Raw genomic sequence first — 21,748 nt, 5'->3', positions numbered from 1 at the left:
GGCTGTGTGACCCACTCATCCCAGCTGCCACCAGCTCATTGCGCTGTGTGTGCTGCAGAGTGAATGTGCTGAGACGTTGCAGTGCCCTTCACTCTGCAGCTCATATACAGTGCAGCAGGGGATGGCAGACAGCACAAGCAGGTCATGAATCCACCACTGTACTGACACAATGGGCAGGAGGCAGCAGGGGCACTGACTCAGGTTCAAGGGGAAGGGTTTGGTCGGGTCAGAAAATGACTTGGTTGGGTCGGCTGGGCTTGGGTCTGAGCTGGGCCTAACTTCTCCCCTGATCTCAGCTGGAGCCTGTAGGTTCTACTGCAGTACAGCTAATCATAATGGTGATGAAAAAGGTGTCTGCAGGCAAACCTAGTTTACACCAGAAAAGGTTTACTAGTTATACTGGCAAACTCCACTAGTATAGGCACAGTTTACACAGGCAAAAATGTTTTTGCCAGGATAGCTTATACCTGTTCCTGATTAAAATAAGCTATACTGGCAGATTTATGCCAGTTTAGCTGCATCCAGGCTAAGGCTTAGAGTCATAGGCCTGGTCTACACTGGTGGGGGGGATCGAGCTAAGATACGCAACTTCAGCTATGAGAATAGCGTAGCTGAGGTTGACGTATCTTAGATTGACTTAGAATCACTTACTTCGCATCCTCGTGGCGCGGGATCGACGGCCGCCGCTCCCCTGTTGGCTCCGCTTCTGCCTCTCGCCCTGGTGGAGTTCCAGAGTCGACAGCAGAGAGATCGGGGATCAATTTATTGCGTCTACATTAGTCACGATAAAGCGATCCCCGATAGATCGATCACTACCTGCGGATCAGGTGGGTAGTGTAGACGTGGCCATAGAAATACAGGACTGAAGGGATCTTGAGAGGCCATTTAGTCGAGCCCACCTTGCTGGGGCAGGTCCAAGTATACGTAGTCCATCCCTAACAGGTGTTTGATCAACCTGTTCTTAAAACCCGCCAATGACGGGGATTCCACTCCCTTGCCAGTATAGCAATGTCATGAACAAAATCATTCCCTTAACCGCCATTATTGGCAAACGTCGCTAATGTAGACCTGAGCTCCTAATGTTGATAACACTAGTTCAGCTGAAACAGTGCGAGCAATAATGCAAAATAAAGGATAGAGAGCAGTTTTGCACTTCTCAGGTCTCATAACATTATATTAATGCTATATCACTAGGAATAAGGTATTTGTACAACTGTAAAGAAGGGTTATGGGGACTGACCGAAAACTATTGAGATAATACAGAACTGTTAATGACCATTGGAGGTAAAAGTAAATTGTTTTTTATAGGAATCCATGCTTTGAATATAAAAAGAAATGACCTCTTGCTGCCTTAGGATGACTTCAGGCTACTTCTATCGGTGACCTCTTGATGTTCATTTACTTTGATTTCTTAGCAGTCAAAGAATGATGATTTTGATTTTGATTTTCTGGATACAAGTGGATGCTGTCCTTGGTTTATTGTGTGAAATTGGGAAATAGATATCTGTCTACATCAATCCTGGAAATATTTGTGTGTCTCCCTGAGATGGGAAATCACTTTTGATGGCCAATGGCATTAAAGTTTCCTCTGGTGAAAATGTAACTTTGGGCCTGATCCTGTAAGGGGCAGAGTGTTTCCATGAACTTCTGAGCACATTCAACTCCCATTGACTTCAGTGGGGGTTGAGGGTGCTCAGCACCTTGCAGGATTGGGCCCTTTTAAGAATGACCTCTTCACATGGAAGATTTCAAGTTCATTGACTGACTTACATGATTTGCTCAGTTTACAAATGCTAATATTTTCCCATACTTTTCAGTTCTAGGTCAGCAATGATTATGAAAATTAAGCTGCATTCTTATTCTTTTTTTACAGATTCTGGCTGCTAACAATACATGTCTTTTATTGTAATGATCTTTTCCTCCCATCCTCTGCCCCAAGCCAGAGCCCCATGAGTGATTAACTGCAAAGGAATACAGCATGATCAGCTTAAATTAGGTTGCTTGTAGAAAACAGGAGGAAAATTAAAATGAAGCCTTCTGAAGGATGCATATTATCAGTCATTTTATAAAACAAGGAACCCTCTCTTACCACTACTGCCATCTCCCTGAGCCTCAAGCCCCTGCAACTTGGTGCCTGCAATAGCAGAATGCATTCTTCTCCACTTGTAGGAAAAGGCGCCCCCTCTACCACCATCTTACTGGACTGGAATATCCCTGCAGTTTTAGACAAATGTGACTTCATAACACTGCTGGGAACTTCTAATAAAAACTAAATGATGGTAGAAGAAGAAGGAACAGGCAGTGAGGCACTCTCTCCCCCACTCCCTAGAATATGCACAACTTACTCTTCTCTCCAGACAACTGATCTAAACCAGCGGGGCGGGCCTCCCAGGGGAGGAGTGGGAATGTGTCAAGGGAGGTGTGAGCTGTGTGCTTTTTTTTTTTTTAAAGAGCTCCAGTTGTCAGTCCCGGGCAGCTGGGCTCATGCAGAAGGGCCGCGCACACCCCGGAGCCCTGCCACCAGGGTCTGGCAGTCCAACCCCACTGTCCAGGCTTGGGCTCTCCTTCCCTCCCTGCATCTCAGTCTCTCACCAGGAGGCAGCCTGAGCTGGGCCATCCTCTCCCCCGCCCCCACCTCAAGCCCTCACCTGGAGGCAGCATCAGGGCTCCAGCTGTCAGCCTCAGGGAGACAGCAGCAGTGCAGAAGTAAAGGTAGCAATGGGGTGCTAAGTCTGCTGTGAAAAGTGATATTGACAAATATCATATTTCAAATTACCACCCCAACCTTATTTCTGCACTGCTGCTGATATGGCACTGCCTTCGGAGCTGGGCACCTGGCCAGCAACTGCGGCTCTCCACTCTGCCTGGGCAGCAGTATAAGTACTTGTGTGGCGGAGAATCATGAACTACAGACAAAGAATCGTAGAACTGTAGGACCGGAAGAGACCTTGAGAGGTCATCTAGTCCAGTCCCCTGCACTCAAGACAGGACTAATTATCATCTAGACCATCCCTGACAGGAGTTTTTCTAACCTTCTCTTAAAAATCTCCAATGATGGAGATTCCACAACCTCCCTAGGCAATTTATTTCAGTGCTTAACTAACCTGACAGGAAGTTTCTCCTAATGTTCAACCTTAACTGCCCTTGCTGCAATTTAAACCCATTTCTTCTTGTCCTAATCTCAGAGGTTAAGGAGAACAATTTTTCTCACTTCTCCTTGTACCAGACGGGGGCCAAAAAGAGCTCTATCCTGTTCCAAGCTGGACAAGTGGTCTCCCTACTCCATGGGGAGTTGAGTGAAAAGATGGCTCTGACTGGCCCCCATTTTGCCCCCTCACTCTCGTACAGCAGTTCCTGGGGCTTTGGTTTCTTCTGCTCCTTCTAGCTAGAGTTGCCTACCTGTAAAGAGAGAATAATCATGCTTTCTTTGCCTGTCTTGTCTATTTAGATTGTAGGTTCTTTAGGGCAAGCACTATCTATTACCATGTGTTTGTACAGGGCTTAGCACAGTGTCACTCTGAGTTTGCTTGAGTGGTCTCTCATTACTATTGTAAGACAAATAATAATTCTGTTACCTCTTACAGGGGTTCCCCTGTATACACTGGGGTTGTGTTCTTGAAAAGGACAATGGATACCAAAACAATATATCCTGGGGAATTTTTTCCCCGTAAGAAATAATGGAATAAGAGGGGAACGGGGGGATGCATTTACAACTTCACCACACTTGCCTATGACAATGCTCTTTTCACCTAAACAGTGTCCCTTTTTACAATGACAGGTTATACAGTACATATTTTACACATAAAACATTGAATAAAATAATGTAGGACCCTAGTAACACCAGCTGGTTCAGAGGAAGGTGCAAGAAACCCTGTAGCAAACAGCTACAAGTCAGGCTTATGTCCTGGATCTGGACGATTTCTATTCCCTCGTTATAGTTATAATGATGTAATTGTGGGTGTTTTCATTATCTATATAAAGGTGAGGTTTTCAAAAGTGCTTAGCATTGGCCTAACTGCTCCAATTGACTTCAGTGAATTGACTTCAGGGCACTTTTGAAAATCCCACCCTTACATGAATAATCCTTTTTTTAAAATATCCTAATAAGTTCTTGGCTTCAGTAATGTCCAATGGCCATGTGTCCCACAGGTTAATTTTATGTTGTATAAAAATATTTCCTTTTATGAATTTTAAATGTTGCCTTTCAATATAATTGAAATGGTTTTTTTATTAAACTGGTTTTTGTGTTATGAGAAGGGTTAAATAGGGGTAAACTTATCTTTTTATAGACTATTCATTATTTTATATCATGTTTCCTTTTATTCACCTCCTCTCTAAACTAAATAATCTCAATCTTTTTGATTTCTCCGCATACAGAAATGTTACCATGCCTCTAATTATTTTTATCAGCCATCCCTGGGCCACTTCTACTTCTGTTATATTGTTTTGAGGTCTGATGACCAGAACTGACTACAGTATTCCAGACGAGAGTATACCTCTGATTTAGCTAGTGGCATCCTAATATTTTCTGTATTATTTTCTACCTCATTCTTTATACATACTCACATTTTGTTTGCTTTTGGACTTCTACTGTACACTGTGCAGATGTTTTCATTGAATTTTACACTGTGAGGCACAGATCTTTTTCATGAGTGCGAACTCTTCATTTAACACCCAGCAATACAGATGAGTAGTGTAAACTGTTCTTCAGGGGTTGATTTTGGAATGCACTCCCCCACCTTAGTCTGTCAGCGCCCAGATAGAATCATAGAGTCATAGAGTATCAGGGTTGGAAGGGACCTCAGGAGGTCATCTAGTCCAACCCCCTGCTCAAAGCAGGACCAATCCCCAATTAAATCATCTCAGCCAGGGCTTTGTCAAGCCTGACCTTAAAAACTTCTAAGGAAGGAGATTCTACCATCTCCCTAGGTAACGCATTCCAGTGTTTCACCACCCTCCTAGTGAAGAAGTTTTTCCTAATATCCAACCTAAACCTCCCCCACTGCAACTTGAGACCATTACTCCTTGTCCTGTCCTCTTCTACCACTGAGAATAGTCTAGAACCATCCTCTCTGGAACCACCTCTCAGGTAGTTGAAAGCAGCTATCAAATCCCCTCTCATTCTTCTCTTCTGCAGACTAAACAATCCCAGTTCCCTCAGCCTCTCCTCATAAGTCATGTGTTCCAGACCCCTAATCATTTTTGTTGCCCTTTGCTGGACTCTCTCCAATTTATCCACATCCTTCTTGTAGTGTGGGGCCCAAAACTGGACACAGTACTCCAGATGAGGCCTCACCAATGTTGAATAGAGGGGAACGATCACGTCCCTCAATCTGCTCGCTATGTCCCTACTTATACATCCCAAAATGTCATTGGCCTTCTTGGCAACGAGGGTACACTGCTGACTCATATCCAGCTTCTCGTCCACTGTCACCCCTAGGTCCTTTTCCGCAGAACTGCTGCCTAGCCATTCGGTCCCTAGTCTGTAGCTGTGCATTGGGTTCTTCCGTCCTAAGTGCAGGATCCTGCACTTATCCTTATTGAACCTCATCAGATTTCTTTTGGCCCAATCCTCCAATTTGTCTAGGTCCCTCTGTATCCTATCCCTGCCCTCCAGCGTATCTACCACTCCTCCCAGTTTAGTATCATCCGCAAATTTGCTGAGAGTGCAATCCGCACCATCCTCCAGATCATTTATGAAGATATTGAACAAAACCGGTCCCAGAACCGACCCCTGGGGCACTCCACTTGACACCGGATATTAAATTATTAAATTAAATTAAATATTAAATTAAAGATATTTTTGTTCTTGTGTAGCTGTATCCCCACACCCAGCACAAGTGTGGGGATACAGCTACAAAATCCAGGCATGCTACAAAACCCATCTTTTCCTTTGCTTTAAGGCTGTTGAGGAGGGTGCTAATGTGGCTATCTATATATTTGGGCAGCCCTTCATTTATGTTTATGTTGTGGTTTGTAATGTATAGGGTAGGCACCCAGGGCACTGAGGAGACACCCATCATATATTAAACGTTTAAAGAAAACAAATAAAATGAATTGTGGTGTCCATCCACCTCATTTAGCTCTGATCTTGATTATTCTAAATAATATGTCACCTGCAATTTTGAACTGTCCTTGTCCAACCCTTTCACATATCACAGATGAATATAATAAATAGCACATTCCCTAATACAGGTCCCTGGGACACCCCAGTGTTAACCTTTTGCCATGTTGAAAATTTATCATTCAGGTCTACTTCTTTGCCTATCAAGCAATGCTCAGTGGCAGAAAGTCACAGGTCTGCTCCATGATTTGTACTGGCTGCCTATCAGTTTCCAGACTGAATTTAAGGTTTTAGTTTAAATGCTAAATGGCTCAGAACCTATTTGAGTGAGTTTCCTACTCGTGCCATTCTGCTGTAGTTGTAATCAGTGGATGTGCTTGACCTGGATCCCTTTGATTTAAGGGAAAGGGGGCTGGCAGTGGAGTATTCATTCTCGATAAGGGCTTGTCAATTCAGGAACAAACTCCCCCCACACACCCATCTCCCATGGGCCCAAAATAGCCCTGTTTTGCTTACCTTCATGGAATGCTGTAAGGTGCATCTATCTGCATGGTTGGATTGGTTTTAATGGGGCTAGATAAATGTGGGAATGGGAATTTGTGTTCTGTTCCCCATTTAATTTAATACTTTGTTTTTATTATTTATAGCAGGGGCACCTAGAACCTGGGATGGCTCCCTTTTGTACTTTCACATACATTTAAAGAAATTAAATAAAAATAGGAATACAATTGTCTCTTAGCCAATTTGTAATATATGACAGTACTTTTCTTCTGACCCCAGGAATTTCATTTATGTTGAAAGCTGCAGTCAGTCCTGTTATGATCACTGAGATTTGAACACTACCTGTTTCCATGAGGAAGTTGTCCATTAATGCTACTCTGGATGTCCCTGTACCATGATCCAGTTTTTAATAGCAAATGACACAATATGTCAGAATATGTTATTTGTTGCTTTAGATCCTTTGTCACTACTTTCTAAGTCATCTACCTAACGAGAGAGGGTTTGGGACTGGGCAGTAGTTGTAGAGATTTCCTGCATCAAGAATTGTTTTCAGGGTTGGCTAGCTATTTTCAGGACCTGACACTGGCAGGTTCACATAAAAGAAATGTTGATTGATTGTTAGTGGTGGGTCTGGTTGGTCTCTCACCAGCCAAGAAGAGCAGAGATCTGCTTTATGGCAGTCAGAGAAATTGATGTTTCTTGGTTTGGTTTAGAATTTTCTGTGTCAGTGAAGTCATCCTGTATTCCGCTGATTTTTTAAAATTTATTTTCTGCTAAACAGATTAAAACCTCGTTGAAGCAATCCATCTTGATTTATACAATCCATACTGATTACTTTTTAAACTATTTGGAGTACTTGTGGCAACTGTGACAGTGAGAATTGGTCACACAAGATAAAAAACGTGGGTGCTTAGTAGTTGAGGAGGACAAGAGAGGGTTGGTTGGAGGGAGAGGGAGTTGCAGGGAAAAAGCTTGAGACTCCCATGTTCTGAAGTCTGAGGGTCTTTTTATAATAATGTTAGCTTGCAAAACTGCAAATACCATTTTGGGTGAGGGGGTCTTAATTTGGAATACTTTGGCTTTTTTAGCTTGTGTCACAAACATTATTTTAACACCTTTAAACATAATTCATTCTAGGTCTTTAACATTACATTTTGTTGAAATGTTAATTTGTATTTATGTACCCTCCCCTTTTATTCCAGATACCTCTCTTTCAGTAAATTTTACAATGCTTTTAAATTTAAGGGTGCTCATTAAGGTTTGATTCATTGTCGCATGCATTGAAACAGTGCAGGCAATCTTCAGACTGTTGACACTGCAACATTATGTTTCCTTTTGCTATTACAATGGATCATATAAATGTTCCTCTGCAGATCTTTAACTCAATATATTGTGTCACTGTGGAGTATAGATCTCTTAATCTACTATTATTAAAATAGTGGATTAAGCAGCTTTTCAGGATCAGATTATGTTCCATATGTAACAAAACAGTGTAGTTGGGCTTAGTATTCATTTTACAATACAAAAAACATTTTAACTATTCTAGCAAGGACTGCTTGAAACTGATATAACAACTTATAAGACACTTACTAATGTATTTGATCATTGCATTTCCATTTCGTTTCCTGTCAAATCAAAGCCTATAACTGTGTCTGCGAAAAGTTAAACTGATTAAATCTGTATTATTTCTTACAGTATTTATGAATATACACTTATGCAAGAAATAATATTTCAACACATATACGAAAATAGCATAGAGCATAGCAGTCGGTATGGAAAGTACAATTGTGTGTATATAACTCTTTACAATAAGACATTGTTTTAAAAAACACAAAAAAATTTGGAAACAGATTAAAAAGAGGTTACAAAGTTTTATTCAGTAACCTGATTTAGTCAATTTAACCCAGAGCGAACTGGAAAACAGAAGTATTTTTCCATGCAATTTTTTTTCTGTCAACGGTCTTTTTGAATTTGTCACCACGACATGTCAGCCATGTGTTAAAGTCCAGCTGACTAAGATAGTCACAGTTTTGCCAGAATTATCTTTAATGCTATAGACAGAAGGTTGTCAACAAGCCTTTTCAGTGACATCTCCAGACTAGTTCAGAGAACAGATTATTAGAGGATTACCAGGCTGCTGTACATGTCAGCTGGGATCTTCAAAATCTCTTCTATGAAGGACCAAATCTGCAGCCAGAAGCTGTTTATGAGATGGAAGAGGGTGGGGGGCGGGGAACGACATTCATATAAAAGGTATAGATGTGTCACTTGGTTTTGTTTACAAGACTGCCACCGATAATTGTTTCTAAAGCCCTGTCTCTATCTGGAAATTGAACTCTTGCTCAACCATTAATAAAAACAGTTTAAGTGCTAGTGTGAAGAGAACACAGTCATTTGCAATAACATTTTAGAATGCTTGATAGAGATTTGATATAATCAAGTCATTTTTTTCAAGAAGGAACTTGTCAGAACCAAAGTTCAGCCATGCTATAAATGACATTGAAATCAGTTGTATTCTGTCTTACACTAACACTTAAGCTGTTTTCAACTCCCGTTCCATGCGCACTTACTGTTGAAAACCATTGTCCACCCTGGTTCACTTTCCCATTACACACATGACATACTTTTATACTGGAAAGGCTAACTGCGGTCTAGATAGTTCTATGTAAAGTAAATAAAATTAAGTCTGTGAAAGCTAAAATATTAGAAATTTCTCTCCTGTTGGACGATACCTCATCTCATTAGGTCCTGACGTATGCAAGTTTGAAGATCTACTTCCCACATCTTTTTAACGCCTGTACATCTGATGATGTGATTTCTAAAGAACAGGGCTGCACAGATGCTTTTGAGGGCCCGACACAAAATGGGAAACTGAGGTCTCTACCCTTTCAAAAAATATTACTACTGAGGGGAGGCTGAGAAGGGGGAGAGGGGTTGGAAAGACAACCCACCCGCATTAACCCCCGCAGCAGTGACTCCTGTCTCGTGAGTGTGCCAGGCATTATCACCCCACATGCCAGGTCACACCACCACTCACTCAAATTTAGCCCAGCTGCCCCTCCCACTAGGATGCAGGGATGGCCAGGCCAAACCTGAGTAATGCTGCAACCCTGCATTCCAGGTCACAATGCCACTCAATTTAAGGCGCCCTCGCAAATGGGGGACCCGGGGCAAACTGCGCCTTCCCTGCCATCCTGGAGGCCCTGTTAAAGAAGCTTATGAAATCATGATGCAGATGGGCACAACTTGTAGAAGTTGTGACACCATGTGTCTGTGAAGCAATACTCCAAATACAGAGATGAGTTACATTCTGAAATGTTTGTTCTGCCTGCAAATTATGACCACTTCTACAGCAAACTCAGCTGCCAGATAGTGGTTTTAAAAATGGAAGCATTAATATTTTTAAACTTAAGTTGTAGGTCTGTAGGGATTGTGGAAAGCTATTTGAAAGTCTTGAAGTTAAGCTCTGAAGGATGTTGTATTCGAAGACTCAATCAGGTCTCTGAAACTTGAACGAAAATTTTGGAATAAAGCTTGTGAACTTTGACTAGTACTTATCCCCACACAGCTTTCTAAGATGGATTTTCAAGAAATACTCCTGTTTTTACTTAATCCTAAACTAAAAGCTTGTAAAACTTAGTTTTTAACTTTTCTTCATTTTTAAACCCTTTTAATTTAGTCCTACGCTGCTAGCATTTTGAGTACAGCCACTGCTAGCTTCAAATCATTACACTCTGTAAAATACTTGCTTTGATGTAACATAAGGATAAATGAAAGAGACATTTGAAGAAGCCTTAGAGGAGTAACTGTGGCATACCCACACTGTATCATACTTTTCATGATACTTTAAACTTCTGAAGTCCCCATATAACATTTTTAAACCCCTGTTCTCCCTTAGTAGCCCCACCCCGTGGTTAAGGGTGCTAAAGGGCTTAGGGATCAAAGCCTCATTAAGACACTCTCAGTCTTGCGGAGCAGACTGCTAGGCTCAGCACATGGTCCCCCATACAGACAGACTGCACTACATACTTCAGTCAAGAAGCAAACACAAACACACACACTGGTAATTAAGGAAGGGGAAAGTGGGAACTCACGAAGGTCACTTCCTCACTCCACCCTGACAATCACATTTATGGTGACTTACATATTCTTATAGACACTATGTAAGTGCCCAGAATTTAAACAGGTGGTTTTTGACAAATCACAATAAATATGATAGGACAGACTGCAGAGAGAAATAAAAATAGAAAAGCATCACAAGTAATATTTCAATTAATTTAATAATGAAAAAGATAACAGGACTGCCTAAAAATACCCTGCAAGTAGAAAATTCAGAGTAAACTTATGGGCCCTTCTTTCTTGAGGTAAAAAAAAAAAAAAAAAAAAAAAAAAGCAGCAAACTTGTAGTAAATCTCAGGTAACTGATTTCCTATTACAGAGTGAGGCCTTGACACTTCTAAGAGCCAGAAGCCCGGCAGCAGTGAATGTGCTGCATTCAGCCAGTCACCCAGCCAGGGCTGCAAACACTTCAGAACTCCGTGCAGGTCCACTTCTGAACCCACCCTTTCATTTGTGAACTGAAAACATGGACAATGGCACGTAGACCAGGTTAGCAGAACACTTAATCTGTACTAAAGCTACACCGTAAGAGTGAAAGTTATATTTCATACAAACGGGCTCTTGTGTAGCTGTATCCCCAGACCCAGCACAAGTGATAGTTCAGCCATGATGTTAAAAATTAGTTGCTAGCTTTGGTAGTTAGAGATTTTTGGTTAAAAATATTTTCAGAAATTTAGTGTCTATAGTAAGTAGTAATTCAGTGTATAAAGTAAATATGTTGAAGGTAAAAATCTACATTAACAGAAAGTTCTGGTAAGTTAGGAAACAGTTAACTCTGCTCCGATGGTTTATACTAACTTGTAAGCGCTTTTGCCCACAGGTGATGCAAGAGCACTTGGTTAAGGATAAGACAGAATCTAAGCTGCACATTTTTAACAAGTGCTGGAATACCGTAGGGCTGGAAGGATGAACTGAAATTCAACCCTACAAGTTTAATTTATAGTATTCTAGTATTTTGTGGCATGTCTGACTTCCACATGATTTGAGACTACCACATTCTCTCTGCAACAGGGGTTAGTTCCCAGTGCTTCTGATAAAAATGAAAGGAAGCCTATAGTGGACAACTATAGAACAATCTGTCCACAGGAAACGTTTCTTGTGAACTCCCCATAAAAGCCTTGTATAAGAGACCAAGTGAGGTGATGATGGTGACAATGAATTCCGGAGGTGGTGGTAAGCAGACGACAAGCAGGGAATAGACAGTCACACAGGGTATGGTATAAGGAAGACAGCAGAATGTTGAAAGAAAAGAAAGGAAATGGGAGATGGATTGTAGGGAAGGGTAGTGTTTAAGTGAGATTTACCAGGGGAGAGGTATCTGTGTAGCAATACCTCTTTTACACCCTTTTCTGCAAGCATCCAAAGGGTATAGTGTGAATGAATAATACACGTTAGTTGAAGCCATTTTGCAGCTGGATTAAGAAGAGGACCTTGTGAGAGGATGTCCAGTCGCCATGGAAGCTGGAGCGGGGAATTCCAGTTTCTGCTCCAACAGGTCCAAGATCCACGGTCTCCTTGGCCACTGAGGAATTATAAGAATTACTGTTGCCTGGTCTCATCTTATTTTCTGGTCCACATACCTCAGTAGTAGAAAGGGCAGAAACGAGTAGAGTACTGGGGTTCCTAACCCATTTCCCCCCCGTTGGAGTGACAGCTGCTTTGGTGGGGTGGGGACCCCAGCTGCCTGTCTCTCTCACAGCTACCGTACCATACCAGAATCAGGTAAGGAAGGTGGGTGCAGGCTGGGCACAACTCACCCTCTGGAAAGCCTAGGAGGCTGCCTTCCACATAGGGAGGATTTAATCCTGTGCCTTCTTGGCTGCTCTATGTCTGCAAGGAACAGAGGGGCCCACAGGGAGATGCTGAAGTGGAGTCAGAGGGAGGGTTATACACCTGAGGGGTTAACTGACCAAGGGAGGAGAAACATTGGAGAGGGAGAAGTCTGCTCATACCTGCCCAAAAGCTGGGCTGAAACAGTTCACATGGCAGGGTAAGGACTCTTTCTGTGGATCCCACCACTGTTTGCTGTCATGCAGGCTGGGAATCTGGAGATAAGTAGGAGCAGAGTGGGGGTGGCCAGAACACGCAGATCCAAACAACTGATCTCTCTCTGTAAAGCTGCACAGAAAGGAAAGCAGCCCAGATGTTCAGAACTGTGGGAGATGGTGGGTTGCAGATTAAGATACCTGTGGCTGCTTATATGTAGCTGGACATATAGTATCAAAATACCAAGCAAAACATACACCTGAAAACTGTACAGAGAAACTACCTCGATATAGAAGTAGCCTCTCTCTAATTCAGAGCAGAACAAGTTTCCATTATGGAACTCTATTTTAACCATCCCTATACCGGCTTGTAAAATGGGTTTGGCTTGAAGATTGCTTTCAGAGTTCAAAGGAGAATTTTGTATTTCCTTCAAGCTTCACAGAATCAGTTTGTGCACCTCACTACAATTTGACAAAGATTTGAAACTGAGTTTTGTCCAACATTGCTTTGTTTTGTGATAGCTCACTAGCTTGTTCCTACTCCTTCAACCTTTCCATTCAGTTAAGTTGCCCGGGAACCCATGCATTGGCTACATTTCAAAACAGCCTGACATTAAGCAAATTTGAATTTTTGTTGTTGTAGATAAGTGAGGACCACATACTGTTCCCCCTAATTTCAATGGCAGTTACGGCACGAATGCTACTCCAAGTGCCATAAAGAGTAAGGTTTTTTTGCTGTTTACTTCAGTAGGTACAGGTGTATGAGCACATTGTTTTTTCTAACCTGTGATCAGCTACCCCAACAGAGACACTTCCATAACCGTGAACTAATCTCCCGTTGTCTCACATGCAGAACCAAATATTTTGGAGCAGTGGACAAGGGTTCTAGTCCCAGTTCTTCCAAGTATGTTATTAGGGAGACATGGTATATTCACTAGAGTAGAGCGATTTTGATGCCCTGTAACTCCAAAACATAGCGTCGGCTTTCAGTTATTTAGACTTAAAAATCACATTGAGATGTAGAATTTGTTTTGAACTTTGGAATAAGTTAAGTCTTGAGGTTATACAGCTCTAAAATGGCTTTTTTTGAAACTTGTGATGCATTTAACTTTTTTTGGGAGGGACTTATTAGTCCACTGAAATCAAGTTTTCAAAGTCTGAAACTGATTTTACAGGCAGTCTCCATTTTAAAACACATATTGCACATTGTAAGGCATTGATTGTAGCATCAAACACACAGAGGCATTAGGTCATACAATGGACTTTTAAGAGCAGGAGTAGTAAAAGGTTTAAGAGGTTATTTGGAAACTATACTATTCTGAAAAAAATTATAGTGATCAGCCGCAAATACAGTGTCTGCATACATACTGTCAAGATTACTTCACTGTAACATCACACTTCCATTAAACTGAAATTCTCAAGAAAAACCAATCATAAGCAGTACTGATCAAAACTTGGGAGTTTCCATTTTGTAGCAAATTTTAACATTTCAGTTTGTTTTGTTTTAATTCAGACCAAACAATATTTCTGATATTTCCCCTGAACTCAAAATTCCATGAGATTTTCATTTTAAAAAACAACCAAACATGGCATTGTTTCCAAAGTAAGGTATGCTCTGTAGGATCCCCTGCAGCTACTCAGGGCTCATCTACACTACCACTTAAGTCAACAGGAGTGTGAAAAAGCCATCCCCCAAGTGACATAAAAGTCACATCAACTTAAAATGGTGTCTGCATTGCACTATGTTGGTGGGAGACGCTCTGCCACAGGCATAGCGTGTCTTCAGCAGACACACTACAGCAGCATAGCTGCGCTGATGTAGCACCGTAGTGTAAATTAGTCCAGACTGAAATTGACAAGATTTGACAGATTTGCCCCTGTATGGTGCACACAGCACGGTGAAACTGACCTGGGTTCCACAGAAGCATACTACTTTTGATGAACTGGTATTTTTGATGGAAAACTGGTTTCACTGGCAAATTTCTGATGGGCTCTACTTTTAAATATTTTAGAAAAAAATCTTTCCATTAATGCTTTTAAATTATCCATTTAAAATATACCTAAATCAAAGTAACAAAATACATAAACAATCCAGGGATCAGAGTTAGGATTATGTTGTGACAAGCCAAGTATTTATACTTTTAAGTAAATACTGATTATTGTTGTGGGCAGAGTCCAATTTCACTGAATCAAAATGTTTGAGTTTTGTAGATGTGATAGGTATGCACACTTGTCACTTTGCAAATATATCCAGTTTCATAAATGAAGATTTTGGGGGGTCTGAATAGTTAAGAGTTCAGAATTAAGCTCTAACCAGATAAACCAAGAATACAAAAGTTATCCAAACTTGTGTTTTTCTGTTTTTGAACATAAAACTTGGAAAACTGCTTTATCTTAAGTAACAAGGAATCTGGTGGCACCTTAAAAACTAACAGATTTATTTGAGCATAAGCTTTCGTGGGTAAAAATCTCACTTCTTCAGATGCATGGAGATGTAAGTAAGTACTTTACATAGCTTGGAGATCTTAATAATGACAAGTTACCTTAACCAACAATATTTTTATTGATTCAGTATTCGAGCATCATTAGATTAAGGTCTTTTAGAAAAGCATACCATTAGAAAAATCAGACAAAAGAAATTTAATTTATGACTGACAACTAGTACATGCAGTTTAATAAAATTTTATCAGACTGTGGGAAACATGCTGCCCTTGTTGACAGATGAACAGTTATGAATCTAAATTATTGAACAAGGTAACATTTCAATTTTGTTCACAGGTACTGTGGAATAATTAATTCTAGTCAGTTAGTCACCTGGAACTGATAGTTTCTCTGAACATGAGGCAAAAACAGTGGTTCTTTTTTTTTGCTTAAATAGATCTAGCCACAGTTGCTTTATGGAATATGCATCATTAAGATCAGTTAAAAAAAGATCAGCAGTGAATGCTGCACATATATTAAGATCTTCTCCACATATGATTTAGTCTCAGAAAAAGTAGCTTGGTTAAGGGCTTGATTAATCCTGCAGTGCATACGTGTAATGTCTAATTTCATTCTCATGCACCACTATCACATTTTAAGCATTAGTCATTTAGGACAAAACTGATTTTTTCCCAGATCAAAAGGAGTGTCAATATACATTAACCAAATACAGTAAAACGCAATAAAAGACTCCACATAATTTTAAAACCTCCCTTGTCAATATATTTGTATTTACATAACTTCATAAACGTCTAATATGTAATGACCCACTGAAGACATTTTTACAACAAGATTATGAATTTATAAATTCAAAGACTCAGAGGCACATAGTTTAAAAGGCCAACAACACTGAAACCAATGAAGTCACAGAAATTGGAATATTTATGGACATATCACTAGTACGAAATAAAAACCACATCCAAAACAGCAACCCACCTTGGAGACATCCTTTAAAGTTAGCATGATAAAAAGTTCTCATTTCCTTCAAAAGAAAAATAATTCATCCCTCCTACCAAGCCTAGAAAATCCTATTTACAATTGTACTTTATTCAGCAGTATCAAATTGTGTAATACAGCCACTTCTATTCTGCCATTAAAATTTAATGTTTCTATTTCAGTATAGTTATATTTACAAATGCTTACAATATTTAACTCTGGTCTTCATTAAGAAGATTTGAATGAAAACAGATTGTTAAATCACAATACAAAAAGTGTTTTGAGGAGGGTGTATATTCAGTATCATTCCCAAGGAACAAGATGTCATAACTTCTGATAAAGCTTAAGTTCACCACCAAGAACAGGTCTTTAAATTATGTTAATGAAGATTAAATCTCTTCTGTGCCAAGTTTCACACACTGGGGTTTTCTTTAGTCAGTCAACTTTCACCACGCTGTAAATTTTGGTCACAAACCAAAAGCATGCAAAGAATCCAATTGTCCCTACAAAAAAAAAATAAATTTGTTTTCAAAAAGATTCACAAATATGGAAATGTACACGTAGACAGAATTCTTCTCTCAAAACAAAGAGTTACACATTAGCACAACTAGTATAGGGTCTAACACAGAAATTAGAAACTCACTCTGTGTGTAGGACCAAATTACATTTTTCTGTACACCAGGATATAAGTTTAGGACTACATATTACCCTCCACAGCTGATCACCTAGTGTCAATGGAAAGTTTACATAAAGATAGAATACGGTATTTATATAGTAACTGAACTTTAATCAAATTTTTATTAATGCTTCATTACATTCAGCATCACTCAGTGGAAGAAATCACTCACCTTTAAGACCAGAGCTATTTCTGTTCTTTGTTTCTCTTTTCTCTCCCCCTGCCATCTCCACCCCAAGTCTTTCATTTCCCTCCTTTAAGCATTTCCCTATCAGGTTCACAACCACACCTTTCCCAACTGCATCTGCTCAAGTGATCAGCTATGTATGACATTAATAGTGTCATTACACTGTTCAGTTGACACCTCAATTACTGTGGGTAAACTTAGGAAGATAGTACTGCACTGATTTACATACACATTAAAAACCCTTTCCAAATTCGGCAATCAAGCGGTAGAAAGATTTTTTTTTAAATGAAAGGAGAGGTTATTCACTTTGTGCAATAAATGGAGTTTGAAAGGTGTCCCCCTATGGGTGCTCCACTTCAAGTGCACATGCACCCAAGCCTTTGATCACCGATTTTTGGTAGCATTGGTCGTTCAGCCCACACATCCTTGTGCCCCACACTCTGGCTTCATAGGGCTGCCTGGGCGAATCGGCCTCAGTTTCTTCCCTACCATAGTAGGAAACTCCTAAGCAGAGGGGAAGGAGGGCAGGTAGCAGAGCACCTACAGAGGGACACATCTCAAAGAACTTGTTACTACACAAGGTGAGTTGTAAGGTCTGAGGCCTCTTTCTGCAGTAAAAGCAGCAGCCAGAGTGAGAAACAGCAACCATGTACTAAGTTGCAGAGTCACATCCTCACATTCCATCTATTGCACCAAAGCAATGTCCTATCAGGCTGTTAAGAAGGTGAGCCTGTTCTAACAGAATCTACCATCACCAGATAAAGCAACAGATCCTAATATGTTTAAAGAAAACTTTGCTAATATTCTGTCTCGCAAGAAACCACTTAACAGTTGTGATTGTGAAATCTATATTGTTTTGCCTTTATGGTCCCTACTTCTCTATCTGTGTGGTCTCTGTCTGATTCTTTATTGTTTGTCTGTTGCATATTTAAATTTTCAAAGTTTAAATCAATGAAGGTGGTGGGGCCTGATTATAGTTTTGTAATCGGCTAGGATTGGTGAAAAACAGTATTGTAGCACTTTAGTTTAAAATGATTAGTTAGGGAAAACTAAGCAGGACCCAAATTTTAACTATATGAACTGGGGTTCAAAGGGAAGTTCTTTGGACCCTAACACCAGGACACAGCCCAGGATCAGAGCTGCCAGACCTCAACACCCTGCTGATAATACCGTGCAGAAGCTGGAGCTCCGAATGACCTAATCTTGACCGGCCATCAAGAAAAGTTCATCTGCCTTACTGGGAGTGGTGAGCATTGTATGCTTAGCATGCGTATTCTGTTTTGGTAACTGTTAATAGAGGTTAAGGATATTACTGTGTAAGGCTCTTTCACTGGTAAAAGGCCCTACAGACCTTTACAGCCCTGAGTCCACTGGGAATGGGTGTTGGCCCACGGAAGGATAGAGTTGCTTCCCTTATTTCCTGAGTACCCAAAGGGGTGTGTGAGAGAACCCTAAATTGTGTGGGTAACAGAGTAACCTCTCCTTCTCTGATTAGCGTCCCTGTGGGTGCTCCACTTCAGGTGACTCCCCAACAGTGACCCCCTTAAGGAGGTGGGAGGTTTGGAACAGAGTCCAGCACTGAAGAGAGAATGGTATTGCCTTCTTGCAGCCTCCAATCTAGCAGAGTGAACCAAAGCATAATCAATGCCTGGAGAAAGTATGCACTGAAATCCACATTGCAGCTTTGCAGATCTCAGCAACTGGAACATCCCTGAGTAGGGCTACAGATGTGGACTGATCTAGTAGATAGAATGTGCAGTCACTCACATGGGAGGCTGAGCATAAGCCAAACCGTAACAGGTAATATATACACAGATCGATAGAGAGAGTGTCTTTTCATGATCCCCTAGACTGGGGTGGGCAAACTATGGCCCATAGGCCGAATCCGGCCTGCCAGCTTGTTTTAATCCAGCCCTCGAGCTCCCGCTGGGGAGCAGGGTCTGGGGCTTGTCCCACTCCAGCCGGGGAGCAGGGTCGGGGGCCGCTCCACGTGGCTCCCGGAAGCAGCGGCATGGCCCCCCTCCGGCTCCTACACATATGGACAGCCAGGGGGCTCCGCTCTGCATGCTGCCCCTGTGCCAAGCATCGCCCCCATTCTCCTGGGAACTGCGGCCAATGGGAGCTGCAGGGGCAGTGCCTGCGGACCGGACAGCGCACAGAACTGCCTGGCCATGCCTCTGTAGGAGCTGGAGAAGGGACATAGTGCTGCTGCTGGGAGCCCCTTAAGGTAAGTGCCACCCACAGCCTGCACCCCTGAGCCTCTCCTCATGCCCCAACCCTCTGCCCCAGCCCTAATCCCCTCCCGCCCTCCAAACCCTTTGATGCCAGGCCAGAGGACCCTCCTGCACCCCAAACCTCTCATCCCCAGCCTGCACCCCCATACGGAGTCCTCACCCCCCATGCCTCAACCCCCTGCCACAACTCTGATCACCCTCCCGCCCTCCAAACCCCTTGGTCCCAGCCCGGAGCACCCTCCTACACTCCAAACTCCTCATCCCCAGAGCCCGCAACCCCAGCCAGAGCCTGCACCCCAACCCCCTAACCCCAGCCCTGCTCGCTCTCCAAACCCCTCAGTCCCAGCCCGGAGCACCCTCCTACATCCCAAACTCCTCATCACCAGCCTCCTGCCCTGCATCCCACCTCAGCACGGAGCCCCCTCCTGCACCCTGAACTCCTCATTTCTGGCCCTACCCTGGATCCCACACCCCCAACCAGAGCCCTCACCCCCCCCCAACCCCATTTTTGAGAGTATTCATAGCCCACCATACAACTTCTATTCCAAGACGTGGCCCTTAGGCCAAAAAGTTTGCCCACTCCTGCCCTAGACCTATCCAAAATAGGGACAAAGTCTAGGGGACTTCATGAATGCTCTGGCTCTGTCCAAGTAAAAGGCCAATGCCCTCTTAACATTTAGTTTATGGAAGGTCTCTTCTTCTGTAGACTGATGCAGCTAAGAAAAGAAAACTGGAAGGTAAATAGTCTGGTTAACATGAAACTCAGAAGAAACTTTAGGTAAAATTTTTGGATAGGATTATAATGATACATTCTCCTTGGAGCACACAGTGAATACAGAGCATGCCATCAGAGCCCCAATCTCCCCAACCCTTTGTGCAGAAGTGAAAGCCACCAAGAAGACCATCTTCATAGAAAAATGTAACAGACAACACACAGCTAGTGGCTCAAAAGGCTTTCTCAGGAGACTGTTAAAAATAAGGTTGAGACCCTAAGTGGAATAGGAGCTCTAAATTGCGGAAGAAGTTTCGTAAGACCATTCAGGAAACTCATCATGCTCAGATGTGCGAAAATGGAGAAACTGTGTACTGGCAAGTAGAAAGCTGTTATTGACACTGAATGAAACTTGATGGAACTCAGAGAGAGACTGGATGTTTTCAATTCCAACAGGTAATCCAAGGTTATGGAAAGAGATAACTGGACAGGTGAAAGATTATGGTGATGACATCAAAGATGAAGTCTTTTCCCTTTCTGATGGTGTGTCTTGTAAATTCCTGATATTTAACACCACATGTTTTACTCCCAAATGAACAGGATGCTTCTAGTCCCAAGAACCACTGAGGAGCCATGATTGGAGTTGCAGAACATTCAGATTGGGGTGAAGTGTTCAATCCACATTCTGAGACAACAGTTGAAAACTGACTGGGAGCTGCGACAGAGGGAGAGAAGTGAGTCTGATGATGTAAGGAAACCAAACTTGTCTTGGCCAAGTTGCAGTCAAAATGACCCTGGCTTGGTCTTGCTTGATATTGTTTAAAACCTTTGAAAGCAATGGAGTTGGTGGATATACATAAAAAGACCCTTTGTCCACGTAATGAAAAAGGCATCTCCTAGAGATTGGGGATCGAGTCCTCCTCTGGATGAAGATTTTGTGCACATCTTCCTGGTTGCAGTGGTGAAAGGACAGACCTCAGAAAATCCCCAAGCAAAAAAATTTTTGCGTGGGTTCAAGAGTCCAACTCCCATTTGTAATTTAGCGAAAAATGTCTGCCATGGTGTTTTACACCCAGGAGGTAAGAAGCCAAAATGACCGATGCACTAATTCCAGAGCTCTATCACTGATGCAGAGTGAGGGGGAATGGGCTCCTCCCTGACCACTGATATAATATATACAAGGTATGTTGTCTATCATGATCTTGATCGACTTGTTTTTGATTAGGGGAAGAATGTGGAGACAAGCATTTCTGGTAACTTTTAACTCCAGCAGACTGATATGCAAGTATTCCCATTTGCACCAGGCTGCATGAGGACCTAGTTGTGCTCCCCATCTCAAGAGGGAAGTATTCAATGTTATGATCTTAGGAGGATTCTTAATGAATGGGATTCCTTCAAAACCTTCTACCATGTGAGTGACTGTCAGACCCGGCTGGATACAGACACCCGCTTATTCAGACTGTGTTGGGTATGTAAATTGTTGATATCAAATATGTAACTTGACATTTTGTGTTACAAAAAACACAAGCTACCCTATGTCCCAGAAGCTGCAGATACATCCTTGCTGGAATTTGAGGACTGAGGTGCATTCTCTGGATAAGGTTCTTTAGAGCGAGGAACCTGACAGGAGGGAGATAAGCCCTGCCAGTCATTGCATCCAGAAAAAACTCCTATAAAAATTATTCACTGTGTAGGGGTCAAAGCCAATTTCTTGATATTTATTTGTAGGACTATACTATGGAATAAGTTGTCTGAACTGCTGACAGCACCTCCCAATAAGACTCGATCCTTGAGGAGTCAGTCACTGAAATATGGAAAGATTTATTTCTAGATGACAGAGGTGGGTAGTTACA

The 21,748-nt window shown here is 41.8% G+C and overlaps 1 protein-coding gene across 1 annotated transcript in view; it reads right to left on the bottom strand.

Annotated features, from left to right (window-relative positions):
- Positions 1–15,213: 15,213 nt before the first annotated feature.
- The window catches only part of TM9SF2 (transmembrane 9 superfamily member 2), a 69,694-nt gene continuing 63,159 nt past the window's right edge, over positions 15,214–21,748 (bottom strand). The window contains exon 17 of the mRNA XM_073348582.1: positions 15,214–16,589. Within this exon, the coding sequence (XP_073204683.1) occupies positions 16,522–16,589 (68 nt within the window). The 3' untranslated portion in view covers positions 15,214–16,521. The remainder of the gene's footprint in view (positions 16,590–21,748) is intronic.

The sequence above is a fragment of the Lepidochelys kempii genome, chromosome 1 (genome assembly GCF_965140265.1).
Source record: "Lepidochelys kempii isolate rLepKem1 chromosome 1, rLepKem1.hap2, whole genome shotgun sequence".
Taxonomy (NCBI): domain Eukaryota; kingdom Metazoa; phylum Chordata; order Testudines; family Cheloniidae; genus Lepidochelys; species Lepidochelys kempii.
The sequence above is the reverse complement of the archived record's forward strand: the minus strand, read 5'-3'. Positions and strand labels throughout refer to the sequence as shown.